Here is a 25,313-nt window from a genome sequence, read left to right as displayed (position 1 = left end):
ACTGCCCTTTCCCACCTGGACAAGAGGAACACCTATTCATTGACTACAGTTCAGCATTCAACACCATAGTGCCCTCAAAGCTCATCACTAAGCTAAGGATCCTGGGACTAAACACCTCCCTCTGCAACTGGATCCTGGACTTCCTGACGGGCCGCCCCCAGGTGGTAAGGGTAGGTAACAACACATCTGCCACACTGATCCTCAACACGGGGGCCCCTCAGGGGTGCGTGCTCAGTCCCCTCCTGTACTCCCTGTTCACCCATGACTGCATGGCCAGGCACGACTCCAACACCATCATTAAGTTTGCCGACGACACAACAGTGGTAGGCCTGATCACCGACAACGATGAGACAGCCTATAGGGAGGAGGTCAGAGACCTGGCTGTGTGGTGCCAGAATAACAACCTCTCCCGCAACGTGACCAAGACAAAGGAGATGATTGTGGACTACAGGAAAAAAAAGAGAACTGAGCACGCCCCCATTCTCATCGACGGGGCTGTAGTGGAACAGGTTGAGAGCTTCAAGTTCCTTGGTGTCCACATCACCAACGAACTATCATGGTCCAAACACACCAAGACAGTCGTGAAGAGGGCACGACAAAGCCTATTCCCCCTCAGGAGACTGAAAAGATTTGGCATGGGTCCTCAGATCCTCAAAAAATTCTACAGCTGCACCATCTGTTAATTATTTATGGATAGTCACTTTAACTCTACCCACATGTACATACAGTGGGGAAAAAAAGTATTTAGTCAGCCACCAATTGTGCAAGTTCTCCCACTTAAAAAGATGAGAGAGGCCTGTAATTTTCATCATAGGTACACGTCAACTATGACAGACAAAATGAGAAAAAAAAATCCAGAAAATCACATTGTAGGATTTTTAATGAATTTATTGGCAAATGATGGTGGAAAATAAGTATTTGGTCAATAACAAAAGTTTCTCAATACTTTGTTATATACCCTTTGTTGGCAATGACACAGGTCAAACGTTTTCTGTAAGTCTTCACAAGGTTTTCACACACTGTTGCTTGTATTTTGGCCCATTCCTCCATGCAGATCTCCTCTAGAGCAGTGATGTTTTGGGGCTGTCGCTGGGCAACACAGACTTTCAACTCCCTCCAAAGATTTTCTATGGGGTTGAGATCTGGAGACTGGCTAGGCCACTCCAGGACCTTGAAATGCTTCTTACGAAGCCACTCCTTCGTTGCCCGGGCGGTGTGTTTGGGATCATTGTCATGCTGAAAGACCCAGCCATGTTTCATCTTCAATGCCCTTGCTGATGGAAGGAGGTTTTCACTCAAAATCTCACGATACATGGCCCCATTCATTCTTTCCTTTACACGGATCAGTCGTCCTGGTCCCTTTGCAGAAAAAACAGCCCAAAAGCATGATGTTTCCACCCCCATGCTTCACAGTAGGTATGGTGTTCTTTGGATGCAACTCAGCATTCTTTGTCCTCCAAACATGACGAGTTGAGTTTTTACCAAAAAGTTATATTTTGGTTTCATCTGACCATATGACATTCTCCCAATCCTCTTCTGGATCATCCAAATGCACTTCAGACGGGCCTGGACATGTACTGGCTTAAGCAGGGGGGACACGTCTCGCACTGCAGGATTTGAGTCCCTGGCGGCGTAGTGTGTTACTGATGGTAGTCTTTGTTACTTTGGTCCCAGCTCTCTGCAGGTCATTCACTAAGTCCCCCGTGTGGTTCTGGGATTTTTGCTCACCGTTCTTGTGATCATTTTGACCCCACGGGGTGAGATCTTGCGTGGAGCCCCAGATTGAGGGAGATTATCAGTGGTCTTGTATGTCTTCCATTTCCTAATAATTGCTCCCACAGTTGATTTCTTCAAACCAAGCTGCTTACCTATTGCAGATTCAGTCTTCCCAGCCTGGTGCAAGTCTACAATTTTGTTTCTGGTGTCCTTTGACAGCTCTTTGGTCTTGGCCATTGTGGAGTTTGGAGTGTGACTGTTTGAGGTTGTGGACAGGTGTCTTTTATACTGATAACAAGTTCAAACAGGTGCCATTAATACAGGTAACGAGTGGAGGACAGAGGAGCCTCTTAAAGAAGAAGTTACAGGTCTGTGAGAGCCAGAAATCTTGCTTGTTTGTAGGTGACCAAATACTTATTTTCCACCATAATTTGCAAATAAATTCATTAAAAATCCTACAATGTGATTTTCTGGAATTTTTTTTCTCAATTTGTCTGTCATAGTTGACGTGTACCTATGATAAAAATTACAGGCCTCTCTCATCTTTTTAAGTGGGAGAACTTGCACAATTGGTGGCTGACTAAATACTTTTTTTCCCCACTGTATTACCTCAACTACCTCAACTAGCCAGTGCCCCCGCACATTGACTCTGCACCGGTACCCTCCTGTATATATAGCCTCCCTACTGTTATTTTATTTTACTTCTGCTCTTTTTTTCTCAACACTTTTTTGTTGTTGTTTTATTTATTTATTTATAAAAAAATAAATGCATTGTTGGTTAAGGGCTGTAAGTAAGCAATTCACTGTAATGTCTACACCTGTTGTATTCGGCGCATGTGGCCAATAAAATTTGATTCGATTTGATTTGGTCTGTAGAGTTTCAACCATTTGCAACGTTTAGCTCACGCTTCACGTCTGCTGGTCTGTAGAGTTTCAACCATTTTAAGCCGTGGGGCTTGCTGGTCTGAGGTGAATTTTGTCACAAGGCTTTTTATGCACTCGGGGTAAAAGGGGCGTTCCATCATGTTTGTGCTCATCTGGGCGTGGCCACTGACTGAGAACAAATCAATATGGAAAACAATAATCTCATCTAGAATGCTAAAATCACATTGTTATCTTCACAAAAGTATTATTATACTTAATCATTCGTTTTATACAACCATTAGATGCAAACCCCATAACTGGGAAGTGTACACCCCCAGAGATACAGTTATTTTGTTCCACCATCTTTAATGACATCACAACATAGTAACGAATTTGACATGATTGTTCTTGAAGTCCCTACCAACCATTTCCCACATTCTTATAAGTAGGAATATTGTTTCATTATCCACTTTTGGATGTTGGAGTCTTGGCAGGAATACTTCCTTTGTCTCACAGGGAAATTCCCTCTCCCAATACTGCATGGCATGGAAAAGAACGTTTCTGCAAGGAATTTACGACCGGTCATAAAACTGGCCCCCAGGAAAGGGGGTGTTCAAACATTTGCCTAGCCGGAATCTTTGATCCTCAGCCCATGAGGACAAGTCATGACACTAAACAAACAACAACACGAAGAGCTATCTATCCAAAATGGAGATGTATGAATAAACCCCTTCTCCAGTCTTTTCGGCTATATAACAAAGAACCAAGAGCGAAAACATATACACGATAATTTACAAAACTTAGAATCAGCTATTAAAGACTCCCAAAACCCACTGGATTCTCCAATTACATTGGATGAGCTTCAGGAGGAAAAAATACAAACCCTCCAACCCAAAAAGGCCTGTGGAGTTGATGGTATACAAAACAAAATGATAAAATATACAGACCAGAAATTCAAATTGGCTATTCTTCAACATTATCCTCAGCTCTGGCATCTTCCCCAATATTTGGAACCAAAGTCTGATCACCACAATCCACAAAAGTGGAGACAAATTTGACCCCAATAATTACTGTGGAATCGGTGTCAACAGCAATCTCTGAAAAATCATATGCAGTATCATCAATAGCAGACTCCAACATTTCCTCAGTGAAAACAATGTCCTGAGCAAATGTCAAATTGTCTTTCTACCAAAATACCATACGACAGACCATGTATACACCCTGCACACCCTTATTGAGAAACAAAACAAAAGCAAAGTCTTCTAATGCTTTTTGATTTCAATGTACACAAACAACAAGTGTGCAGTTAAAATTGGCAATAAACATACAGATTTATTTCCTGAGGGCTGTGGAGTGATGCACCTTGAGCCCCACCCTCTTCAACATTTACAGTGGGGAAAAAAAGTATTTAGTCAGCCACCAATTGTGCAAGTTCTCCCACTTAAAAAGATGAGAGAGGCCTGTAATTTTTATCATAGGTACACGTCAACTATGACAGACAAATTGAGAAAAAAAATTCCAGAAAATCACATTGTAGGATTTTTAATGAATTTATTTGCAAATTATGGTGGAAAATAAGTATTTGGTCACCTACAAACAAGCAAGATTTCTGGCTCTCACAGACCTGTAACTTCTTCTTTAAGAGGCTCCTCTGTCCTCCACTCGTTACCTGTATTAATGGCACCTGTTTGAACTTGTTATCAGTATAAAAGACACCTGTCCACAACCTCAAACAGTCACACTCCAAACTCCACAATGGCCAAGACCAAAGAGCTGTCAAAGGACACCAGAAACAAAATTGTAGACTTGCACCAGGCTGGGAAGACTGAATCTGCAATAGGTAAGCAGCTTGGTTTGAAGAAATCAACTGTGGGAGCAATTATTAGGAAATGGAAGACATACAAGACCACTGATAATCTCCCTCAATCTGGGGCTCCACGCAAGATCTCACCCCGTGGGAGTCAAAATGATCACAAGAACGGTGAGCAAAAATCCCAGAACCACACGGGGGACTTAGTGAATGACCTGCAGAGAGCTGGGACCAAAGTAACAAAGACTACCATCAGTAACACACTACGCCGCCAGGGGACTCAAATCCTGCAGTGCGAGACGTGTCCCCCTGCTTAAGCCAGTACATGTCCAGGCCCGTCTGAAGTGCATTTGGATGATCCAGAAGAGGATTGGGGAGAATGTCATATGGTCAGATGAAACCAAAATATAACTTTTTGGTAAAAACTCAACTCGTCATGTTTGGAGGACAAAGAATGCTGAGTTGCATCCAAAGAACACCATACCTACTGTGAAGCATGGGGGTGGAAACATCATGCTTTTGGGCTGTTTTTCTGCAAAGGGACCAGGACGACTGATCCGTGTAAAGGAAAGAATGAATGGGGCCATGTATCGTGAGATTTTGAGTGAAAACCTCCTTCCATCAGCAAGGGCATTGAAGATGAAACATGGCTGGGTCTTTCAGCATGACAATGATCCCAAACACACCGCCCGGGCAACGAAGGAGTGGCTTCGTAAGAAGCATTTCAAGGTCCTGGAGTGGCCTAGCCAGTCTCCAGATCTCAACCCCATAGAAAATCTTTGGAGGGAGTTGAAAGTCTGTGTTGCCCAGCGACAGCCCCAAAACATCACTGCTCTAGAGGAGATCTGCATGGAGGAATGGGCCAAAATACAAGCAACAGTGTGTGAAAACCTTGTGAAGACTTACAGAAAACGTTTGACCTGTGTCATTGCCAACAAAGGGTATATAACAAAGTATTGAGAAACTTTTGTTATTGACCAAATACTTATTTTCCACCATCATTTGCCAATAAATTCATTAAAAATCCTACAATGTGATTTTCTGGATTTTTTTTTCTCATTTTGTCTGTCATAGTTGACGTGTACCTATGATGAAAATTACAGGCCTCTCTCATCTTTTTAAGTGGGAGAACTTGCACAATTGGTGGCTGACTAAATACTTTTTTTCCCCACTGTATATCAATGAATTTGCGAGGGCACTAGAACAGATCTGCAGCACCCGGCCTCACCTTACTGAACTCGGAAATCAAAGAACATGTACATATTACCTCAACTACCTCAACTAGCCGGTGCCCCCACACATTAACTCTGCACCGGTACCCCCCTGTATATAGCCTCCCTACTGTTATTTTATTTTACTTCTGCTCTTTTTTTCTCAACACTTTTTTGTTGTTGTTGTTTTATTTTACTTTTTTATTAAAAGATAAATGCATTGTTGGTTAAGGGCTGTAAGTAAGCATTTCACGGTAATGTCTACACCTGTTGTATTCGGCACATGTGGCAAATACAATTTTATTTTATTTTATTTGAAATGTCTAATGTTTGCAGAGGATTTGGTGCTTCTGTCACCAACCAAGGAAGGCCTACAGCAACACCTAGATCTTCGTCACAGATTATGTCAGACTTGGGCCCTGACAGTGAATCTCAATAAGAAAAAAATAATGGTGCTCCAAAAAAGGTACAGTAGCCAGGACAACAAATTCTAATTCTATCTAGACATCGTTGCCCTAGAGCACACAAAGAATTATACCTACCTCAGCCTAAATCAACACCACAGGTAACTTCCACAAGGCTGTGAACGATCTGAGAGACAAGGCAAGAAGGGCCTTCTACACCATCAAAAGGAACATAAAACTCAGTTATAGAACCCATTGCCCTCTATGGTTGTGAGGTCTGGGGTCCACTTACCAACCAATAATTTACAAAATGGGACAAATAATTCTACAACCATCTGTTAAATTCTACAACCACCTAAAAGGAAGCGATGCCTACACATTCCACCACAAAGCCTTCACCTACAGAGAGATGAACCTAGAGAAGAGTCACAAACACAAACAGACCCCACAGAGCCCCAGGAGAGCAACACAATTAGACCCATCCAAATTATGAGAAAGCAAAAAGATAACTATTTGACACACTGGAAGGAATCAACCAAAAAAACGGAGCAAATTGGAATGCTTTCTGCCCTAAACAGAGAGTACACAGTGGCAGAATACCTGACCACTGTGACTGTCCCAAAATTAAGAAAATCCTTGACTATATACACACTCAGTGAGCATAGCTTTGCAATTGAGAGAGGCCACCATAGGCAGACCTGGCTCTCGAGAGAAGACAGGCTATGTGCACACTGCCCACAAAATGAGTTGGAAACTGAGCTGCACTTCCTAACCTCCTGCCAAATGTATGACCACATTAGACATACGTATTTCCCACAGATCACAGAGTGTGCAAAGCAGTCATCAAGGCAAAGGGTGGCTACTTTGAAGAATCTAAAATCTAAAATATATTGTTTAACACTTTTTTGTTTACTACATGATTCCATATGTGTTATTTCATAGTTTTGATGTCTTCACTATAATTCTACAATGTAGAAAATAGTAAAAAGAAAGAAAAACCCTTGAATGAGTAGGTGTGTCCAAACATTTGACTGGTAGTATATATATACAGTGGGGAAAAAAAGTATTTAGTCAGCCACCAATTGTGCAAGTTCTCCCACTTAAAAAGATGAGAGAGGCCTGTAATTTTCATCATAGGTACACGTCAACTATGACAGACAAATTGAGGGGGAAAAATCCAGAAAATCACATTGTAGGATTTTTTATGAATTTATTTGCAAATTATGGTGGAAAATAAGTATTTGGTCACCTACAAACAAGCAAGATTTCTGGCTCTCACAGACCTGTAACTTCTTCTTTAAGAGGCTCCTCTGTCCTCCACTCGTTACCTGTATTAATGGCACCTGTTTGAACTTGTTATCAGTATAAAAGACACCTGTCCACAACCTCAAACAGTCACACTCCAAACTCCACTATGGCCAAGACCAAAGAGCTGTCAAAGGACACCAGAAACAAAATTGTAGACCTGCACCAGGCTGGGAAGACTGAATCTGCTGTAGGTAAGCAGCTTGGTTTGAAGAAATCAACTGTGGGAGCAATTATTAGGAAATGGAAGACAAACAAGACCACTGATAATATCCCTCGATCTGGGGCTCCACGCAAGATCTCACCCCGTGGGGTCAAAATGATCACAAGAACGGTGAGCAAAAATCCCAGAACCACACGGGGGGACCTAGTGAATGACCTGCAGAGAGCTGGGACCAAAGTAACAAAGCCTACCATCAGTAACACACTACGCCGCCAGGGACTCAAATCCTGCAGTGCCAGACGTGTTTTATGCTTAAGCCGGTACATGTCCAGGCCCGTCTAAAGTTTGCTAGAGTTCAGAAGAGGATTGGGAGAATGTCATAAGGTCAGATGAAACCAAAATATAAATTTTTGGTAAAAACTCAACTCGTCGTGTTTGGAGGACAAAGAATGCTGAGTTGCATCCAAAGAACACCATACCTACTGTGAAGCATGGGGGTGGAAACATCATGCTTTGGGGCTGTTTTTCTGCAAAGGGACCAGGACGACTGATCCGTGTAAAGGAAAGAATGAATGGGGCCATGTATCGTGAGATTTTGAGTGAAAACCTCCTTCCATCAGCAAGGGCATTGAAGATGAAACGTGGCTGGGTCTTTCAGCATGACAATGATCCCAAACACACCGCCCGGGCAACGAAGGAGTGGCTTCGTAAGAAGCATTTCAAGGTCCTGGAGTGGCCTAGCCGGTCTCCAGATCTCAACCCCATAGAAAATCTTTGGAGGGAGTTGAAAGTCCGTGTTGCCCAGCGACAGCCCCAAAACATCACTGCTCTAGAGGAGATCTGCATGGAGGAATGGGCCAAAATACCAGCAACAGTGTGTGAAAACCTTGTGAAGACTTACAGAAAACGTTTGACCTGTGTCATTGCCAACAAAGGCTATATAACAAAGTATTGAGAAACTTTTGTTATTGACCAAATAGAAGGTAGAAGGATTACTTTATCATATCCCAGGTATTCCTTAAAGAGGTGGGGTTTCAAATGTCTCCGGAAGGTGGTGAGTGACTCCGCTGTCCTGGCGTCGTGAGGGAGCTTGTTCCACCATTGGGGTGCCAGAGCAGCGAACAGTTTTGACTGGGCTGAGCGGGAACTATGCTTCCGCAGAGGTAGGGGAGCCAGCAGGCCAGAGGTGGATGAACGCAGTGCCCTCGTTTGGGTGTAGGGACTGATCAGAGCCTGAAGGTACGGAGGTGCCGTTCCCCTCACAGCTCCGTAGGCAAGCACCATGGTCTTGTAGCAGATGCGAGCTTCAACTGGAAGCCAGTGGAGTGTGCGGAGGAGCGGGGTGACGTGAGAGAACTTGGGAAGGTTGAACACCAGACGGGCTGCGGCATTCTGGATGAGTTGTAGGGGTTTAATGGCACAGGCAGGGAGCCCAGCCAACAGCGAGTTGCAGTAATCCAGACGGGAGATGACAAGTTTACATACACTTAGGTTGGCGTCATTAAAACTCGTTTTCCAACCACTCCACAAATTTCTTGTTAACAAACTATAGTTTTGGCAAGTCGGTTAGGACATCTACTTTGTGCATGACACAAGGAATTTTTTCAACAATTGTTTACAGACAGATTATTTCACTTATAATTCACTGTATCACAATTCCAGTGGGTCAGAAGTTTACATACATTAAATTGACTGTGGCTTTAAACAGCTTGGAAAATTCCAGAAAATGATGTCATGGCTTTAGAAGCTTCTGATAGGCTAATTGACATAATTTGAGTCAATTGGAGGTGTACCTGTGGATGTATGTCAAGGCCTACCTTCAAACTCAGTGCCTCTTTGCTTGACATCATGGGAAAATCAAAAGAAATCAGCAAACACCTCAGAAAAAAATTTGTAGACCTCCACAAGTCTGGTTCATCCTTGGGAGCAATTTCCAAACGCCTGAAGGTTCCACGTTCATCTGTACAAACAATAGTATGCGAGTATAAACACCATGGTACCATGTAGCCGTCATACCGCTAAGGAAGGAGATGCGTTCTGTCTCCTAGAGATAAACGTACTTTGGTGCGAAAAGTGCAAATCAATCCCAGAATAACAACAAAGGACCTTGTGAAGATGCTGGAGGAAACATTTACAAAAGTACCTATATCCACAGTAAAACGAGTCCTATATCTACATAACCTGAAATGCTGCTCAGCAAGGAAGAAGCCACTGCTCCAAAACCGCCATAAAAAAGCCAGACTATGGTTTGCAACTGCACATGGGGACAAAGATTGTACTTTTTGGAGAAATGTCCTCTGGTCTGATGAAACAAAAATAGAACTGTTTGGCCATAATGACCATTGTTATGTTTGGAGGAAAAAGGGGGTGCCTTGCAAGCCGAAGAACACCATCCCAACCGTGAAGCACGGGTGTGGCAGCATCATGCTGTGGGGGTGCTTTGCTGCAGGAGGGATGGTGCACTTCACAAAATAGATGGCATCATGAGGAAGGAAAATTATGTGGATATATTGAAGCAACATCTCAAGACATCAGTCAGGAAGTTAAAGCTTGGTCGCAAATGGGTTTTCCAAATGGACAATGACCCCAAGCATACTTCCAAAGTTATGGCTTAAGGACAACAAAGTCAAGGTATTGGAGTGGCCATCACAAAGCTCTGACTTCAATCCTATAGAACATTTGTTGGCAGAACTGAAAATGCGTGTGCGAGCAAGGAGGCCTACAAACCTGACTCAGTTACACCAGCTCTGTCAGGAGGAATGGGCAAAATTCACCCAACTTATTGTGGGAAGCTTGTGGAAGGCTATCCGATACGTTTGACCCAAGTTAAACAATTTAAAGGCAATGCTACCAAATACTAATTGAGTGTATGTAAACTTCTGACCCACTGGGAATGTGATGAAAGAAATACAAGCTGAAATAAATCATTCTCTCTACTATTATTCTGACATTTCACATTCTTAAAATAAAGTGGTGATCCTAACTGACCTAAGACAGGGAATTTTTACTAGGATTCAATGTCAGGAATTGTGAAAAACTGAGTTTAAATGTATTTGGCTAAGGTGTATGTAAACCTCCGACAGTATGAAAATGTATGCACTCACTAACTGTAAGTCGCTCTGGATAAGAGCGTCTGCTAAATGAAAAAAATGTAAAAATGTACATGTAAACTTCCGACATCAACTGTAAGTGGTATAGGTAGGCTGTGACCGGCCTCACACTCCAATACAGTAGGTGGCAGTGTATGCACCTTTCAGTTGGTTGCGAACAGCCAAACAAATATAAAGAAGAAGAAGCACATCGTTTCCTGTTCCTCAAACACAGATCCGTAGTGACTGCAAAATAACAATACATTCTCTCAACTATCCCTTTCCTCCCCGAAATGTCTAAACTACAGCAGATCAATGTGTTTCTCAACGAAAAATTAACAGCAGTTCCTTTGGAGATATCCGTGTTAGTTAAAAAAACGATCGCAGAACACCAGGAAGAAATCTCCCGTTTGAAACAGGCGAATGCACGTTTACGAAGACTGCTGGATTTGGTTTTCAAACCAGAGATAAAGTTGCATAGATTAGCAGGTTTGTGACAACGTCTCTCTATTTGACATTCATTTTACATTGTAGCCTAGTTATAGTCATTTAAATTTAAGGGGCTTTGAGTAGCACATAATTTCGCCTAGTCATATACAGTTGCGCCCAAATTACAATTCCGGCCGACAGATGGCTCTACCTTTTACGTAGTTTGTCATTGCATCCAACTGGAATGTATGTCCGCCGGCGCCGGCTCGTATGTAAAACATCCTCCATTTACATTTAAGTCATTTAGCAGACGCTCTTATCCAGAGCGACTTACAGTTAGTGAGTACATACATTTTTCATACTGGAGGTTGCAAATTTAGGCTGCAAAGCGTCGATTTCCTGCTTAAATATCAACAAATGATTGGAACCCAGGAGCTAGTACTTGGTTAAACAGTTTTTGGCCAAGATAACGAGAAGTATCCAGTTTCAGATAATGCACGCTAAGGCCGCCCGGTCTGCGAACATCAACGTGCATGCTTCTAAGATTGAATGTGTGAGCGCAACCTGCAGATGTTTGTTGGTCGCGTGAGTCAGTAGCTTTGTTCTAGGGTGTCAAGTGTGCTATGCCAAAGATTATGGATATACTGACAAGATGCATGTCTCTCCGCCCTAACAATGGAAGTCGTCCACAAAGCGGTACAGCGGTCTGTCTCATTATTGTATTCCTTTTTTAGGAGGGTTGTTAACATCAACCGCCAGTATTCAATGGAGAGATATGCTATGCTACTAGCCTCAATGCATGAATATGCATAACCATCTCGAAAACAACTCAATGTGTTTTTTCTTTTAGTTGCCAGGATGTCACTTGTCTTACTTATATCAGTACATTCATAACAATTTAAGCATTACGAAACTATTATTTGATCAAATCAACCTCACTTAGCAACAAATGGGGGTGCAATGCAAATAGTCTGGGTAGCTATTTGATTAGATGTTCAGGAGTCTTATGGCTTGGGGATAGAAGCTGTTTAGAAGCCTCTTGGACCTAGACTTGGCGCTCCGGTACCGCTTGCCGTGCGGTAGCAGAGAGAACAGTCTGACTAGGGTGGCTGGAGGCTTTGACCATTTTTAGGGCCTTCCTCTGACACCGCCTGCTATAGAGGTCCTGGATGGCAGGAAGCTTGGCCCCAGTGATGTACTGGGCTGTACGCACTACCCTCTGTAGTGCCTTGCGGTCGGAGGCCGAGCAGTTGCCATACCAGGCAGTGATGCAACCAGACAGGATGCTCTCGATGGTGCAGCTGTAGAACCTTTTGAGGATCTGAGGACCCATGCCAAATCTTTTCAGTCTCCTGAGGGGGAATAGGTTTTGTCGTGCCCTCTTCACGACTGTCTTGGTGTGCATGGACCGTGTTAGTTTGTTGGTGATGTGGACACCAAGGAACTTGAAGCTCTCAACCTGCTCCACTACAGTCCCGCCGATGAGAATGGGGGCGTGCTCAGTCCTCTTATTTTTCCTGTAGTCCACAATCATCTCCTTTGTCTTGATCACGTTGAGGGAGAGATTGTTGTCCTGGCACCACACAGCCAGGTCTCTGACTTAATGATGGTGTTGGAGTCGTGCCTGGCCATGCAGTCATGAGTGAACAGGGAGTACAGGAGGGGACTGAGCACGCACCCCTGAGGGGCCCTCGTGTTGAGGATCAGCGTGGCGGATGTGTTGTTACCTACCCTTACCACCTGGGGGGCGGCCCGTCAGGAAGTACAGGATCCAATTGCAGAGGGAGGTGTTTAGTCCCAGGGTCCTTAGCTTGGTGATGAGCTTTGTGGGCACTATGGTGTTGAATGCTGAGCTGTAGTCAACGAACACCATTCTCACATAGGTGTTCCTTTTGTCCAGGTGGGAAAGGGCAGTGTGGAGTGCAATAGATATTGCATAATCTGTGGATCTGTTGGGGCAGTCACTGGGCAGCTTGCGGCTGTGCTTCCCTTTGTAGTCCGTAATAGTTTGCAAGCCCTGCCACATCCGACGAGCGTCGCAGCCGGTGTAGTACAATTCGATCTTAGTCCTGTATTGACGCTTTGCCTGTTTGATGGTTCGTCGGAGGGCATAGCAGGATTTCTTATAAGATTCCGGGTTAGTGTCCCGCTCCTTGAAAGCGGCAGCTCTACCCTTTAGCTCAGTGCGGATGTTGCCTGTATACCATAGCTTCTGGTTGGGGTATGTACGTACAGTCACTGTGGGGACGACGTCATCGATGCACTTATTGATGAAGCCAGTGACCGGAACATATTCCAGTCTGTGCTAGCATAACAGTCCTGTAGCTTAGCATCTGCTTCATCTGACCACTTTTTTATTGACCAAGTCACTGGTGCTTCCTGCTTTAGTTTTAGCTTGTAAACAGGAATCAGGAGGATAGAATTATGGTCAGATTGCCAAATGGAGGGCGAGGGAGAGCATTGTATGTGGAGTAAAGGTGGTCTAGAGTTTTTTTTCCCTCTGGTTGCACATTTAACATGCTGGTAGAAATTAGGTAAAACTAATTTAAGTTTCCCTGCATTAGTCCCGGCCACTAGGAGCACCGCCTCTGGATGAGCGTTTTCCTGTTTGCTTATGGCCGAATACAGCTCATTGAGTGCGGTCTTAGTACCTGTATCGGTTTGTGGTGGTAAATAGACAGCTACGAAGAATATGGATGAAAACTCTCTTAGTGGATAGTGTGGTCTACAGCTTATCATGAGATACTCTATCTCAGGCGAGCAAAACCTCAAGACTTCCTTAGATATTGTGCACCAGCAATTGTTTACAAATATACATAGACCGCCACCCCTTGTCTTACTAGAGGCTGCTGTTCTATCCTGCCGATACAGTGTATAACCCGCCAGCTGTATGTTATTCATGTCGTCGTTCAGCCACGACTCGGTGAAACATAAGATATTACAGTTTTTAATGTCCGGTTGGTAGGATATATGTGCTTTTAGTTCGTCCACTTTATTATCCAGCGATTGTACGTTGGCCAATACCGATGGCAAAGGCAGATTAACTACTCGTCGTCGGCTCCTTTTCAGGCACCCCGATCTCGTTCCGCGATATCTCCGTCTCTTTCTCCTGCGAATGACGGGGATGAGGGCCCTGTCGGGTGTCTGGAGCAAATCCCTCTAGTCTGCATATTTCCGTTAGGGAACGCCTACTCTGAAGTGCGGGTGTGCAATAACTCAATTCGCCTTTGCACTCCTTCTAAACAAAGTGAGTTTTAAATACTTTTGCAAAGGGTAAAGTCTACAAACTGTATTGAGATAAAATGTTTCATAGATGAGAAAATTTGCAGAATGTCGCACAAAATCCATTTAGTTCCATCTTCTCCCACTGCCCGCCAGTGGGCTTCCTCTCACTACCATATTTGGTAGTGAGTGGAAACGCCAAGCGGATGATTCACATTATACATCCAGTGAAATATCTGTATCATTGTTCTATCTGTGGCTAGAGTACACGCTAGATAGCTTGTACACAAAGAGAATGATAGAGGCCTCTAGTGGCCAAAAGGCCGTATTAGCATGGGCAGAGCAATTGAGGGCTTCCACCATTTTTAATGTAGTCAACTGGGTGGGACTTCCAACTTCATTGGCTGATCCCTCCTGGTGACCGGGTTGGAGTCATGTCCAACCGGGTCATCAGGAGGGATCAGCCAATCATGAAGAAGAAAATGTACTACTACAAAATGGAGATTGCCTCAATGGCACTGCCCATGCTGTCACAGACACTATAATGGCACATACCGTAAAACTTCAATTAAACGCTGTCCCTTTTAATAGCCGGGCAATGGCACACATTTCAACAAATAAACGCCTGTTTCAAATAAACGCCTAGTCTAAATGAATTGTTTATGGGGTTACCATTAATTGTTTGAGGATTAATGTTTGATTTGTTACATTGAATAATTCAGAAATGACTCGAAAAATGATGGCTATCGTTCCGTTTTTATTACCAGTAAGAAACTGCAAGCCATTGGCTGCTAACAGCTGAGAACTGCCAGCTAACTGGCACAAAAACAGTCTACAACTTCGGGAGTACAGACCCCCAGAAATCGTCTGATGAAAGTAATAATTGCCGAAAATGCACAGTAAGAGGAGAATAATTATTCTGTCAAGGAAATGTTTTTTTGTTGTTGTTTTTGAAATAGAGGCATACTAAGACAAAACCAACGTGACACAGTGTGTAAAGGAAAACACATTAGTGCAGGAAATGAAGAAATTGATTAAAATGCTGGAAGTTAATGCAGGAATTAAACAATTCACTATGCAAATGAGCAAATGCTGTGTGCATTAAGGAAATAGACTCCTGGCTCAAATAGAAGCCTGTCTCTAATAAGCGCCTGTTGTGTTCAGTGATTTAAGCAAATAAACACCTGGGCTATTAATTTTTACGGTATACAAAGATGAGTCTATCTATGGCTAGTACACACTAGCTATAGTACACATCAGCTGTAGAACACGCTAGCTAGTACACACCCTTGCCTTGCGGTAACACAGAGTTTCTAATCCCAGAGGCGCAACATCGCGAGACTTCTGGGAACGCTTGCGAAGCAGACCAAGCAGATTAGGCTGGGGTTTGGGGTTTGAGAAGTCAATGAGCGAAGTGAAAAATTATTATTTAGTTGTTAATTTTCTCTAAATCTAACCTAGATTCGAGCCAATGTCTTAAGTAGTTGAACATGTTATTACTACAACCTTGTGTAAGTGACAAACTGACAACTTTATATCGAAGGAGTTCCTTTGATTTGATGGCCTGCACATGCGAGACGACCGTTAGACTCGATGACGTGTTTCTGTGCATGAGCTTAGCTAGCCAACGTCGCCATGACATTTCCTACAAGCGTCATCGGGGATTTCTATTGTAGAAGCAGCTTCTGCCTATCTTCATACCTTACCGTCTTTGGCGGTAACACACCATCCTCTCTGGCACCATTCGACCTGTCTGAGCTCGTATGCCTCAGAGCGTCTATCCTGAGAAGATATTTGCTGTAGCCAGACAATATTGACGATAACTGCAGACAAATGCTTCTCATAACCATCAATGAGCTTGCAATGTCCCAGTCTTCAAAAGAAAACTGCTCTAATTCCTATATGTTTGAGGGGGTGCCCTACAACAACTGCTGTTTGTGGAGTGTACAAAACATTAGGAACACCTTTCCATGACAGACTGACCAGGTGAATCCAGGTGAAAGCTATGATCTCTTATTGATGTCACTTGTTAAATCTACTTCAATCAGTGTAGATGAAGGGGAGGAGACACGCTAAAACATTTTTTTAAGCCTTGAGACAATTGTGAATGTTTGCCATTTAGAGGGTGAATGGGCAAGACAAAAAATGTACGTGCTTTTGAATGGGGTATGGTAGTAGGTGCCAGGCACACTGGTTTGAGTGTATAATGAACTGAAACGCTGCTGGGGTTTTCACGCGCAACAGTTTCCCGTGTGTATCAAGAATGGTCCACCACCCAAAGGACATCAAGCCAACTTAACAACTGTGGGAAGCATTGGAGTCAACATGGGCCAGCATCCCTGTCCATGCCCCGATGAATTGAGGCTGTCCTGAGGGCAAAAGGGGGTGCAACTCAATATTAGGAACACCTTCCTTTGTGTATTTGGCTGCAGCTGTAGCAACTGACTAGAATAAAATATGTGATGTTAGCTCTGCTAGCTAGCCAAGTATCATTATCTGCTCAATAATATTGCAATTACAATATATAATTTTGCCAGAAATACTGTCAGGAAATGTGGCTTTAGGGTCGTTCCGTTTGATTTCAATCACTTTTTGACCGCACACCTTTTGATTTGAACAAAACTTTCCATACATATTTGCCCATGGTAGGAGTGGTCAGAAAATTACTTTTTGTACCTGAATGCCAAAACATTTAGGAGATAGAGGTGCTCAAAGTTGACCTCAAAGTTGAACGGAACAACCCTATAGAAAATGTAGGCCTACTTCAAAAAAGAAGACTGTGTTAATTTGTCAATCATTTTCTATATTTTAGGCCATTTTGTCTTAAATTTGAATTAGTATTTTACTGTTGCAGCACAAATGTTGATAGCATATTGTACACTGTGTGCAGAATTACAGTTTCAGGGTATACCATTGTACAGTGCCTTCGGAAAGTATTCAGACCCCTTGACTTTTCCACATTTAGTTACGTTACAGCCGTATTGTAAAATGTATGTAAAAATAATTTTTTCAGGAATCTACACACAATACCCCATAATGACAAAGCAAAAACAGGTTTTGAGAAATATTTGCAAATGTATTACAAATAAAAAAGAAATACCTTATTTACATAAGTATTCAGACCCTTTGCTATGAGACTAGAAATTGAGCTCAGGTGCATCCTGTTTTCATTGATCATCCTTGAGATGTTTCTACAACTTGATTGGAGCCCACCTGTGGTAAATTCAATTGATTGGACATGATTTGGAAAGGCACAGACCTGCCTATATAAGGTCCACAGTTGACAGTGCATGTCAGAGCAAAAACCAAGCCATGAGGTCGAAATAATTGTCTGTAGAGCTCAGAGACAGGATTGTGTCCAGGCACAGACCTGGGGAAGGGTACCAAAATATTTCTGCAGCATTGAAGGTCCCCAAGAACACAGTGGCCTCCATCATTCTTAAATGGAAGAAGTTTGGAACCACCGAAACTCTTCCTAGAGCTGGCCGCCCGGCCAAACTGAGCAATCGGGGGAGAAGGACCTTGGTCAGGGAGGTGACCAAGAATCCGATGGTCACTCTGACAGAGCTCTAGAGTTCCTCTGTGGAGATGGGTGAACCTTCCAGAAGGACAGCCATCTCTGCAGCACTCCACCAATCAGGCCTTTATGGTAGAGTGGCCAGACAGAAGCCACTCCTCAGTAAAAGGCACACGACAGCCCGCTTGGAGTTTGCCAAAAGGCACCTAAAGACTCTCAGACCATGAGAAACAAGATTCTCTGGTCTGATGAAACCAAGATTGAACTCTTTGGCCTGAATGCCAAGCGTCACATTTGGAGGAAACCTGGCACCATCCCTACGGTGAAGCATGGTGGTGGCAGCATCATGCTTTGGGGATCTTTTTCATTGGCAGGGACTTTTTTGACTAGTCAGGATCGAGGCAAAGATTACCTGAGCAAGGTACAGAGAGATCCTTGATGAAAACCTGCTCCAGAGCACTCAAGACCTCAGACTGGGGCGAAGGTTCACCTTCCAACAGGACAATGACCCTAAGCACACAGCCAAGACAACACAGGAGTGGCTTTGGGACAAGTATCAGAATGTCCTTGAGTGGCCCAGCCAGAGCCCGGACTTGAACCCGATCGAACTTCTCTGGAGAGACCTGAAAATAGCTGTGCAGCAACGCTCCCCATCCAACCTGACAGAGATTGAGAGGATCTGCAGAGAAGAATGGGAGAAACTCCCCAAATACAGGTGTGCCAAGCTTGTAGCGTCATACTCAAGAAGACTCGGGGCTGTAATCGCTGCCAAAGGCGCTTCAACAAAGTACTGAGAGTATATAAATGTGATATTTCAGTTTTATTAAAAAAATATATATTAGCAAACATTTATGAAAACCTGTTTTTGCTTTGTCATTATGGGGTATTGTGTGTAGATTGATGACGAAAGTAAACAATTTAATCAATTTTAGAATAAGGCTGTAACGTAACAAAATGTGGAAAAAGTCAAGGGGTCTGAATACTTTCCGAAGGCATCTTGCATTCAAATTAATTCACGCTGAAATGACTATATCATACATGTTTAGCCAGCCTGGTCTCAGAGCATTTCATATTATTCTTTACGTTAATCAGAGATACTTCATTTAGTATGATATGGTATGGTAAGTTTTAATTTGTGAATGTCCCCGTCCACCGTCCATGTTAAGAATGAGCAAAACATACAATATGTGACACATTTACAAAACGTATCATGTTACGGATTACAATTTGTTGTGGCTAATGTTAGCTAGGTGGCTAACACTAGCGAGCTGGCTAACGTTAGCTAGGCTAGTTGTTGCAGTTTGGAGTTAGGTTAAACTGTTAGGGTTAGCTAAAAGTGTTAGGGAAGGGGTTAGCTAACATGCTAAGTAGCTAAAAAGTAGTAAGTAGTTGAAAAGTTGCTAATTAGCTAAAATGCTAAAGTTATCTGTGATGAGCTTCAAACCTTTGGGTTATTTTGTTTTTTGCCTTAAGGAACATTCTGTCTTATGTAGCCATACCAAACGTCCCGGATTTACATTTACTATGTTACGTCTTTTCATCAAATGTCATCCTTTCTCCTTACCCCCAGACCTCCAGCAGCTCACTCTCACTGAAGAGGAGGTTAACCCTGAGCAGCAGCACTGTGAGCAGGAATGGAGCGCCAGTCTGGGGCCTCCGATGTCTGATGCCGAAGAGTCTATATGGAACTCTATCAACATCTTAACTGTAGAGAACCGGACAGAATCTGATGGCGAGAGCTACGGCGAGTCCGAATCAACCAGTGACTATGAGCCCCCCTCTGACAGTGACAACAGCGAAGGTGATAATGTTAAAGTAAATCTGGAGAATAGAATACGATTGTCAGGGTTAAAGCCTCTTAAATCAAAGAGAGGAAGAGGACGGCCAAGGAAAGAAACCAGGGCGTTGCCTGATCTAAAATGTGATGTATGCATAAAATGTTTTGCGACAGCAAGTGGTCTGAGAAGGCATCTGCAAAATTGGCACAGTGAAGAGAGACCAATAGGACTACTAAGGAAAGAAACCAGTGAGTTGTTGGATCTGAAATGTAACGTTTGCGGAAAATGCATGGCGACGGCACGTAGTCTGAAAAGGCATCGGCAACTCCGGCACAGTGAAGAGAGACCATACATGTGCGACACATGTGGACAATGTTTTGCCTTGAACCGCTACCTGATCCGGCACATGAAGATTCACGCAGATGAGAGACAACATTGCTGCACCAAATGTGGCAAACGTTTCTTTCACAAGGAAAGTCTGAAAAATCATATGGTTAATATTCATACAGGGCTGGTTTTTAAATGTGATTTGTGTGGAAAATGCTTGTCAACAAAAGGTCGTCTGAAACTGCATCGGCAAAATCACACTGGGGAGAAATCCCATCCGTGCAAAGAATGTGACAAAGCCTTCGACTGTGAGTCTGGCTTGATAAAGCATATGAGGACTCACACTGGGGAGAAACCATTTCAGTGCAAAGAATGTGGCAAATGCTTCGGCGAGAAGGGAAGCCTGACAAAGCATATGATGACTCACACACAGGAGAAACCACATCGCTGCAACGAATGTGGCAGATGCTTCAATCTAAAGGGAAACCTGACAGTGCATATGAGGACACATACGGGGGAGGGAGTTCAATGTCATTTGTGTGGAACTTACTTGAAGTTAGCATCAAGTCTGAAGAGACATCTCCGAACTCACAGAATAAATATTGACAAAGACTAAGAACACGTAACAATGCAATTTGTTAAATGTGTTAGATGGAAGGTAGAAGAGACTGTATCAAGAAGACAGCCCTCAGATCACTGCTCTTGGTTAATGGTACAGTTTGCTATCTGGGAATCTGTTCAATGGTCATTCTAAGAGAGTTTGTCAGATGTCACGGAGCTGGGTCAGTCCGTGCCTGTGTTCTGACTTGTCAAATAAAATAGCCAGACATTGAAACGGTTTAGGCCCATTGGCTTATGAAATGAATTTATTAAATGTTATATGTGTGTTGTGAGGTCCCTCTGTACCGCTAATGTTGATCTATAAAGAAACGCATGTATGTTTGTCAGATGCCGACATTCAATTGGTTTTGGGCACGCCAAACCTTTGCTTGAAGCTCCGCTAATTTACTCTGTGAAATCATGCTTTTGCTTATTCATTTTACCATTCAAGTGCACATGTTTTGGTTATGTTAAAGGTAGGAATTTTTTGCAAACTTACCTGGTAAGGGTAATTTGAAAGGATAATTGTTTGTTCCACTCTGTAATGCTCCCAGCCTGGTCTCATAGACTAGATGTAGCATCGTAAACGTAACCCTTTAACCTAACTCCTAACCCAGCTAACAGCCAGCCTGCTAGCTAACATTAGCGTTAGCCACCTAGTTGTCTAGCTAATATTAGCCGCCTAGCTAAAGTTAGCCACACCAAATTGGAATTTGTAACATATACGTTTTGCAAATTCGTAACATACCATACGAAATGTATGATGGACATCCACAAATTAATACATACCATACGAAACATAACATATCATACTAAATGGAGTGTCGCGGATTTAGGTACAGAATACCTCGACTAACCTGTACCCCCGCACATTGACTCGGTACCGGTACCCTCTGTATATACCTTCATTGTTATTTTATTGTGTTACTTTTTTGTATTTTGTATTTTTTACTTTAGTTTATTTAGTAAATATTTTCTTAACTCTATTTTTTAAACTGCATTGTTGGTTAAGGGGTTGTAAGTAAGCATTTCACGGTATTCGGTGCATGTGACAAATACAATTTGATTTGATTTAGAGTAATACAAAATGCTCTGAGACCAGGTTGATGCTCCTCTGCATCTGGAGGTGTGTCCAACAGAGCTGTGTTCAGGAGCGCTACTTATCCTGTGCTACTGGGCTCTATAATGTGGTTGAATCCCGGGGGGGGGGGTGTTACCCAAAGCTATTATATGCTTTATGCAAATACTGTTATTTAAGTGTGTGTATTTATGAATTGTCAATGTGATTACCTTTTTATGGTTATTGATCATTTCATTAATGTATTTTGACCATTTAGTTGTGATCGGTCAAAAGTGGTACATTCCAAGGTGAGGCCTAAGGGACTTGTATTTAAACCCTGCCATTTCATTGTTGGCCAGACAGAGACAGGGGTAAGGTGCCATGCTGGTCGTAGGGGACACACTCTTTTCACGGCACTTTGATACAAAGTGATTTTCATGGCAGGTTAGGAGAGCACTTTCGCTAACCCTAACCCTTTTCTTAACCTCAATCTCAATCTTATCCAGAGTGACTTACAAATTGGTGCATTCACCTTATGATAGCCAGTGGGACAACCACTTTACAAATGTTATTATTGTTATTTATTTTTTATTGTGCTTTTTTATTTATTTTGTATTATTATTTTATATATTTTGTGGGGGGGGGGTAGAAGGATTACTTTTATACTATCCCAGGTATTCCTTAAAGAGGTAGGGTTTCAAGTGTCTCCGGAAGGTGGTCAGTTACTCCGCTGTCCTGGCGTCGTGAGGGAGCTTGTTCCACCATTGGTGTGCCAGAGCAGCGAACAGTTTTGACTGGGCTGAGCGGGAACTGTGCATCCGCAGAGGTAGGGGGACCAGCAGGCCAGAGGTGGAAGAACATAATGTCCTCGTTTGGGTGTAGGGACTGATCAGAGCCTGAAGGTAAGGAGGTGCCGTTCCCCTCACAGCTCCATAGGCATCTCCTAACCTGCTACGTTAAGTCTCCTAACCTGCTGCGTAAGTTCTCCTAACCTGCTACGGAAAAGTCATGTCGGTATCGAAGTGCTGTGAAAAGAGTGTTTCCCGCTGGCGTACACTATATTTTCAGGCATGATGGAGGCCTGGTTTATTTTGAGCTCTCTACTTATTTGATTTACCCCCACTTTGTTTCCTCGTCCTGTTTGTTATTTTCCGTTGTACATGTGTACAGTTTGCCAACTACTCTACGTCACTGTAAATAAACATCCGCCCCTGGACATTGCACTGCTACTTCTTGTCTGCCTCCTCACTGAAACCTCCACCTATAGGGGAGCCTCCGTTACATCAGACATGTTCAGAACTCTATCAGTATAAACCAAGTTTTGTAGATCTAGCTATATGCCATCACCCTAAATGAATGGAAAAGATAACAATCAAATCAAACCAGGGAAACCAGGAAATTATGGTGCTGATCTTTTCCATTCATTTGGGATTGAGGTATATAGTTGGATCTACACAGCAGATTGCCTGAGATGTTGACATATCTCAACATTAGTCTACTTTTGAGTTCAGTGAAATGTAACTTTAATTTCTAAGAAATATAATTTGTTATGATTGAGTGACACAGGACAGCTAGGCTACTGACATATGTCTGTTCACAAAGCTCTAATGGTGATGTTGCTATTTAAGGATTATCAGGTTGAAAACATGTTTTACGTGGTTACTTTTGGGGAATAACTTTAATTTGTATCCACTGTAGCTTTTGAATCACTGCAGAGTTGTTTCCTGTTTCAGTCACCTCTGGTCACGTTAGCGTGGGTAAAATACAAAAAACACCCTAAAGATTGACAAAGAGTGCATCCCACAATGCAGGCGATGTTCAGTAAAATATCTATATAATATGTTCTTACGGGCGGCGGTCCTTACCTGTGAGTGTTCTGCTCGAACGACTCGAGTGTGACATGTAATCCAGCACGCAAACAAAACTAGTGGGAGTAACTAGTACTTTTTCTAACTTTCTGAGATGTCTTACGTCTTGAGCATTAAATATTTTTATAACAGGCATCGACTATAAATTAATCCACAAATCCAAATATTTTTTTAGATATAGGCCTATCTTAAATGACTGCGTTTTTCATGAATTGGATTATACCATTTTGAATCCCATTGAAAACAATATGGGGCTGGATACCATAAATGAAAGCAGAAAAGGTGGTCACTGTCCCATCGTTTTAGTTACTAGCACTATTTGTCTCTTCATCGTTGAAGTTTTCATAAAATGTCTTCCTTTCTCCTTACCCCCAGACCTCCAGCAGCTCACTCTCACTGAAGAGGAGGTTAACCCTGAGCAGCAGCACTGTGAGCAGGAATGGAGCGCCAGTCTGGGGCCTCCGGAGTCTGATGCCGAAGAGTCTATATGGAACTCTATCAACATCATAACTGTAGAGAACCGGACAGAATCTGATGGCGAGAGCTACAGCGAGTCCGAATCAACCAGTGACTATGAGCCCCCCTCTGACAGTGACAACAGTGAAAGTGATAATGTAATAGTAAATCTGGAGAATAGAATACGATTGTCAGGGTTAAAGCCTCTTAAATCAAAGAGAGGAAAAGGACGGCCAATGAAAGAATCCAGGGAGTTGCCTGATCTGAAATGTGATGTTTGCGGAAAATGCTTTGTGACAAGAGGTGGTCTACGAATGCATGGGAAAAATAGGCACAGTGAAGAGAGACCATACATGTGTGACATATGTGGACAAGGTTTTGTCCTGAACTGCTACCTGATCCGGCACATGAAGACTCACACGGAGGAGGGACAACATTGCTGTACCGTATGTGGCAAATGTTTCAATCACAAGAATAACCTGAAAAATCATATGGGTACTCATACAGGGCCGGCTTTTAAATGTGATTTGTGTGGAAAATGCTTGACAACAAAAGGAAGTCTGAAACAGCATCAGCAAAATCACACTGGGGAGAAATCGTATCCGTGTAAAGAATGTGACAAATCCTTCAGCATTAAGGGAAGCTTGATATTGCATATGAGGACTCATACAGGGGAGAAACCATTTCGATGCAAAGAATGTGGCAAATGCTTCAGCGACAAGGGAACCCTTACAAAGCATATGATGACTCACACAGAGGAGAAACCACATCGTTGCAACGAATGTGGCAAATGCTTCAGTCTAAAGGGAAACCTGACAGTGCATATGAAGGTTCATACAGGGGAGGGAGTTCAATGTCATTTGTGTGGAACTCACTTGAAGTTAGCATCAAGTCTGAAGAGACATCTGCGAACTCACAAAATAAATACACAATGACTAAGAACATGTAACAATGCCCTTTGTGTAAAATGTGTTAGATGGAAGAGACTATTAAGAGGACATCCCACTGGGCACATACATCAGTTTGTCTAGTTTTGATTTAAATTAGGTTGAGTTGTTAACTAACATGTAGGGCTTCCGTAAATTCAACGTGAAATCAACAAAACATTTCACCATTGGATTTAGGTTGGGTGAGAAAAATAAATAATAATCTCCCCAATTTTGTGATATCCAATTATGATCTTGTCTCATGCGTCCCCCAAAACGCCAAACCGTGCTTCTTAAAACCCGCCCGCTTAACCCGGAAGCACCAATGTGTCAGAGGAAATACCATTCAACTGACAACCGAAGTCAGCCTGCAGGCGCCCAGCCCGCCACAAGAGCGCAATGAGCCAAGTAAAGCCCCCCCCCTGGCCAAACCCTCCCCTAACCAGGATGAAGCTGGGCCAATTGTGCGCTGCCCTATGGGACTCCCGGTCACGGCCGGTTGTGACACAGCCTGGGATCGAACCCGGGTCTGTAGTGACGCCTCAAGCACTGCGATGCAGTGCCTTAG

General features: G+C 43.0%; 1 protein-coding gene across 1 annotated transcript; it reads left to right on the top strand.

Annotated features, from left to right (window-relative positions):
• The first annotated feature begins 10,781 nt into the window (after nucleotides 1-10,781).
• On the top strand, nucleotides 10,782-25,093 carry LOC121569916 (zinc finger protein 567-like). Its single transcript, XM_041881251.1, has 3 exons — nucleotides 10,782-11,051; nucleotides 19,301-19,531; nucleotides 23,739-25,093. The coding sequence occupies exons 1-3, from the start codon at nucleotides 10,856-10,858 to the stop codon at nucleotides 24,752-24,754; spliced, it is 1,443 nt and encodes a 480-aa protein (XP_041737185.1). The 5' UTR covers nucleotides 10,782-10,855; the 3' UTR covers nucleotides 24,755-25,093.
• Nucleotides 25,094-25,313: the final 220 nt, after the last annotated feature.

Source organism: Coregonus clupeaformis, chromosome 7 (assembly GCF_020615455.1).
Source record: "Coregonus clupeaformis isolate EN_2021a chromosome 7, ASM2061545v1, whole genome shotgun sequence".
NCBI lineage: Eukaryota > Metazoa > Chordata > Actinopteri > Salmoniformes > Salmonidae > Coregonus > Coregonus clupeaformis.
Note: the sequence above shows the minus strand (reverse complement) of the source record. Positions and strands in the feature narration are given on the sequence as shown.

Coding starts and splice junctions, on each gene's coding strand:
- LOC121569916 (XM_041881251.1), top strand. CDS start 10,856: ATGTCTAAACTACAGCAGATCAATGTGTTTCTCAACGAAAAATTAACA. Junction 11,052..19,300: donor AAAGTTGCATAGATTAGCAG/GTTTGTGACAAC, acceptor CCTTACCCCCAG/ACCTCCAGCAGCTCACTCTC. Junction 19,532..23,738: donor TGACAGTGACAACAGCGAAG/GTGATAATGTTA, acceptor CCTTACCCCCAG/ACCTCCAGCAGCTCACTCTC.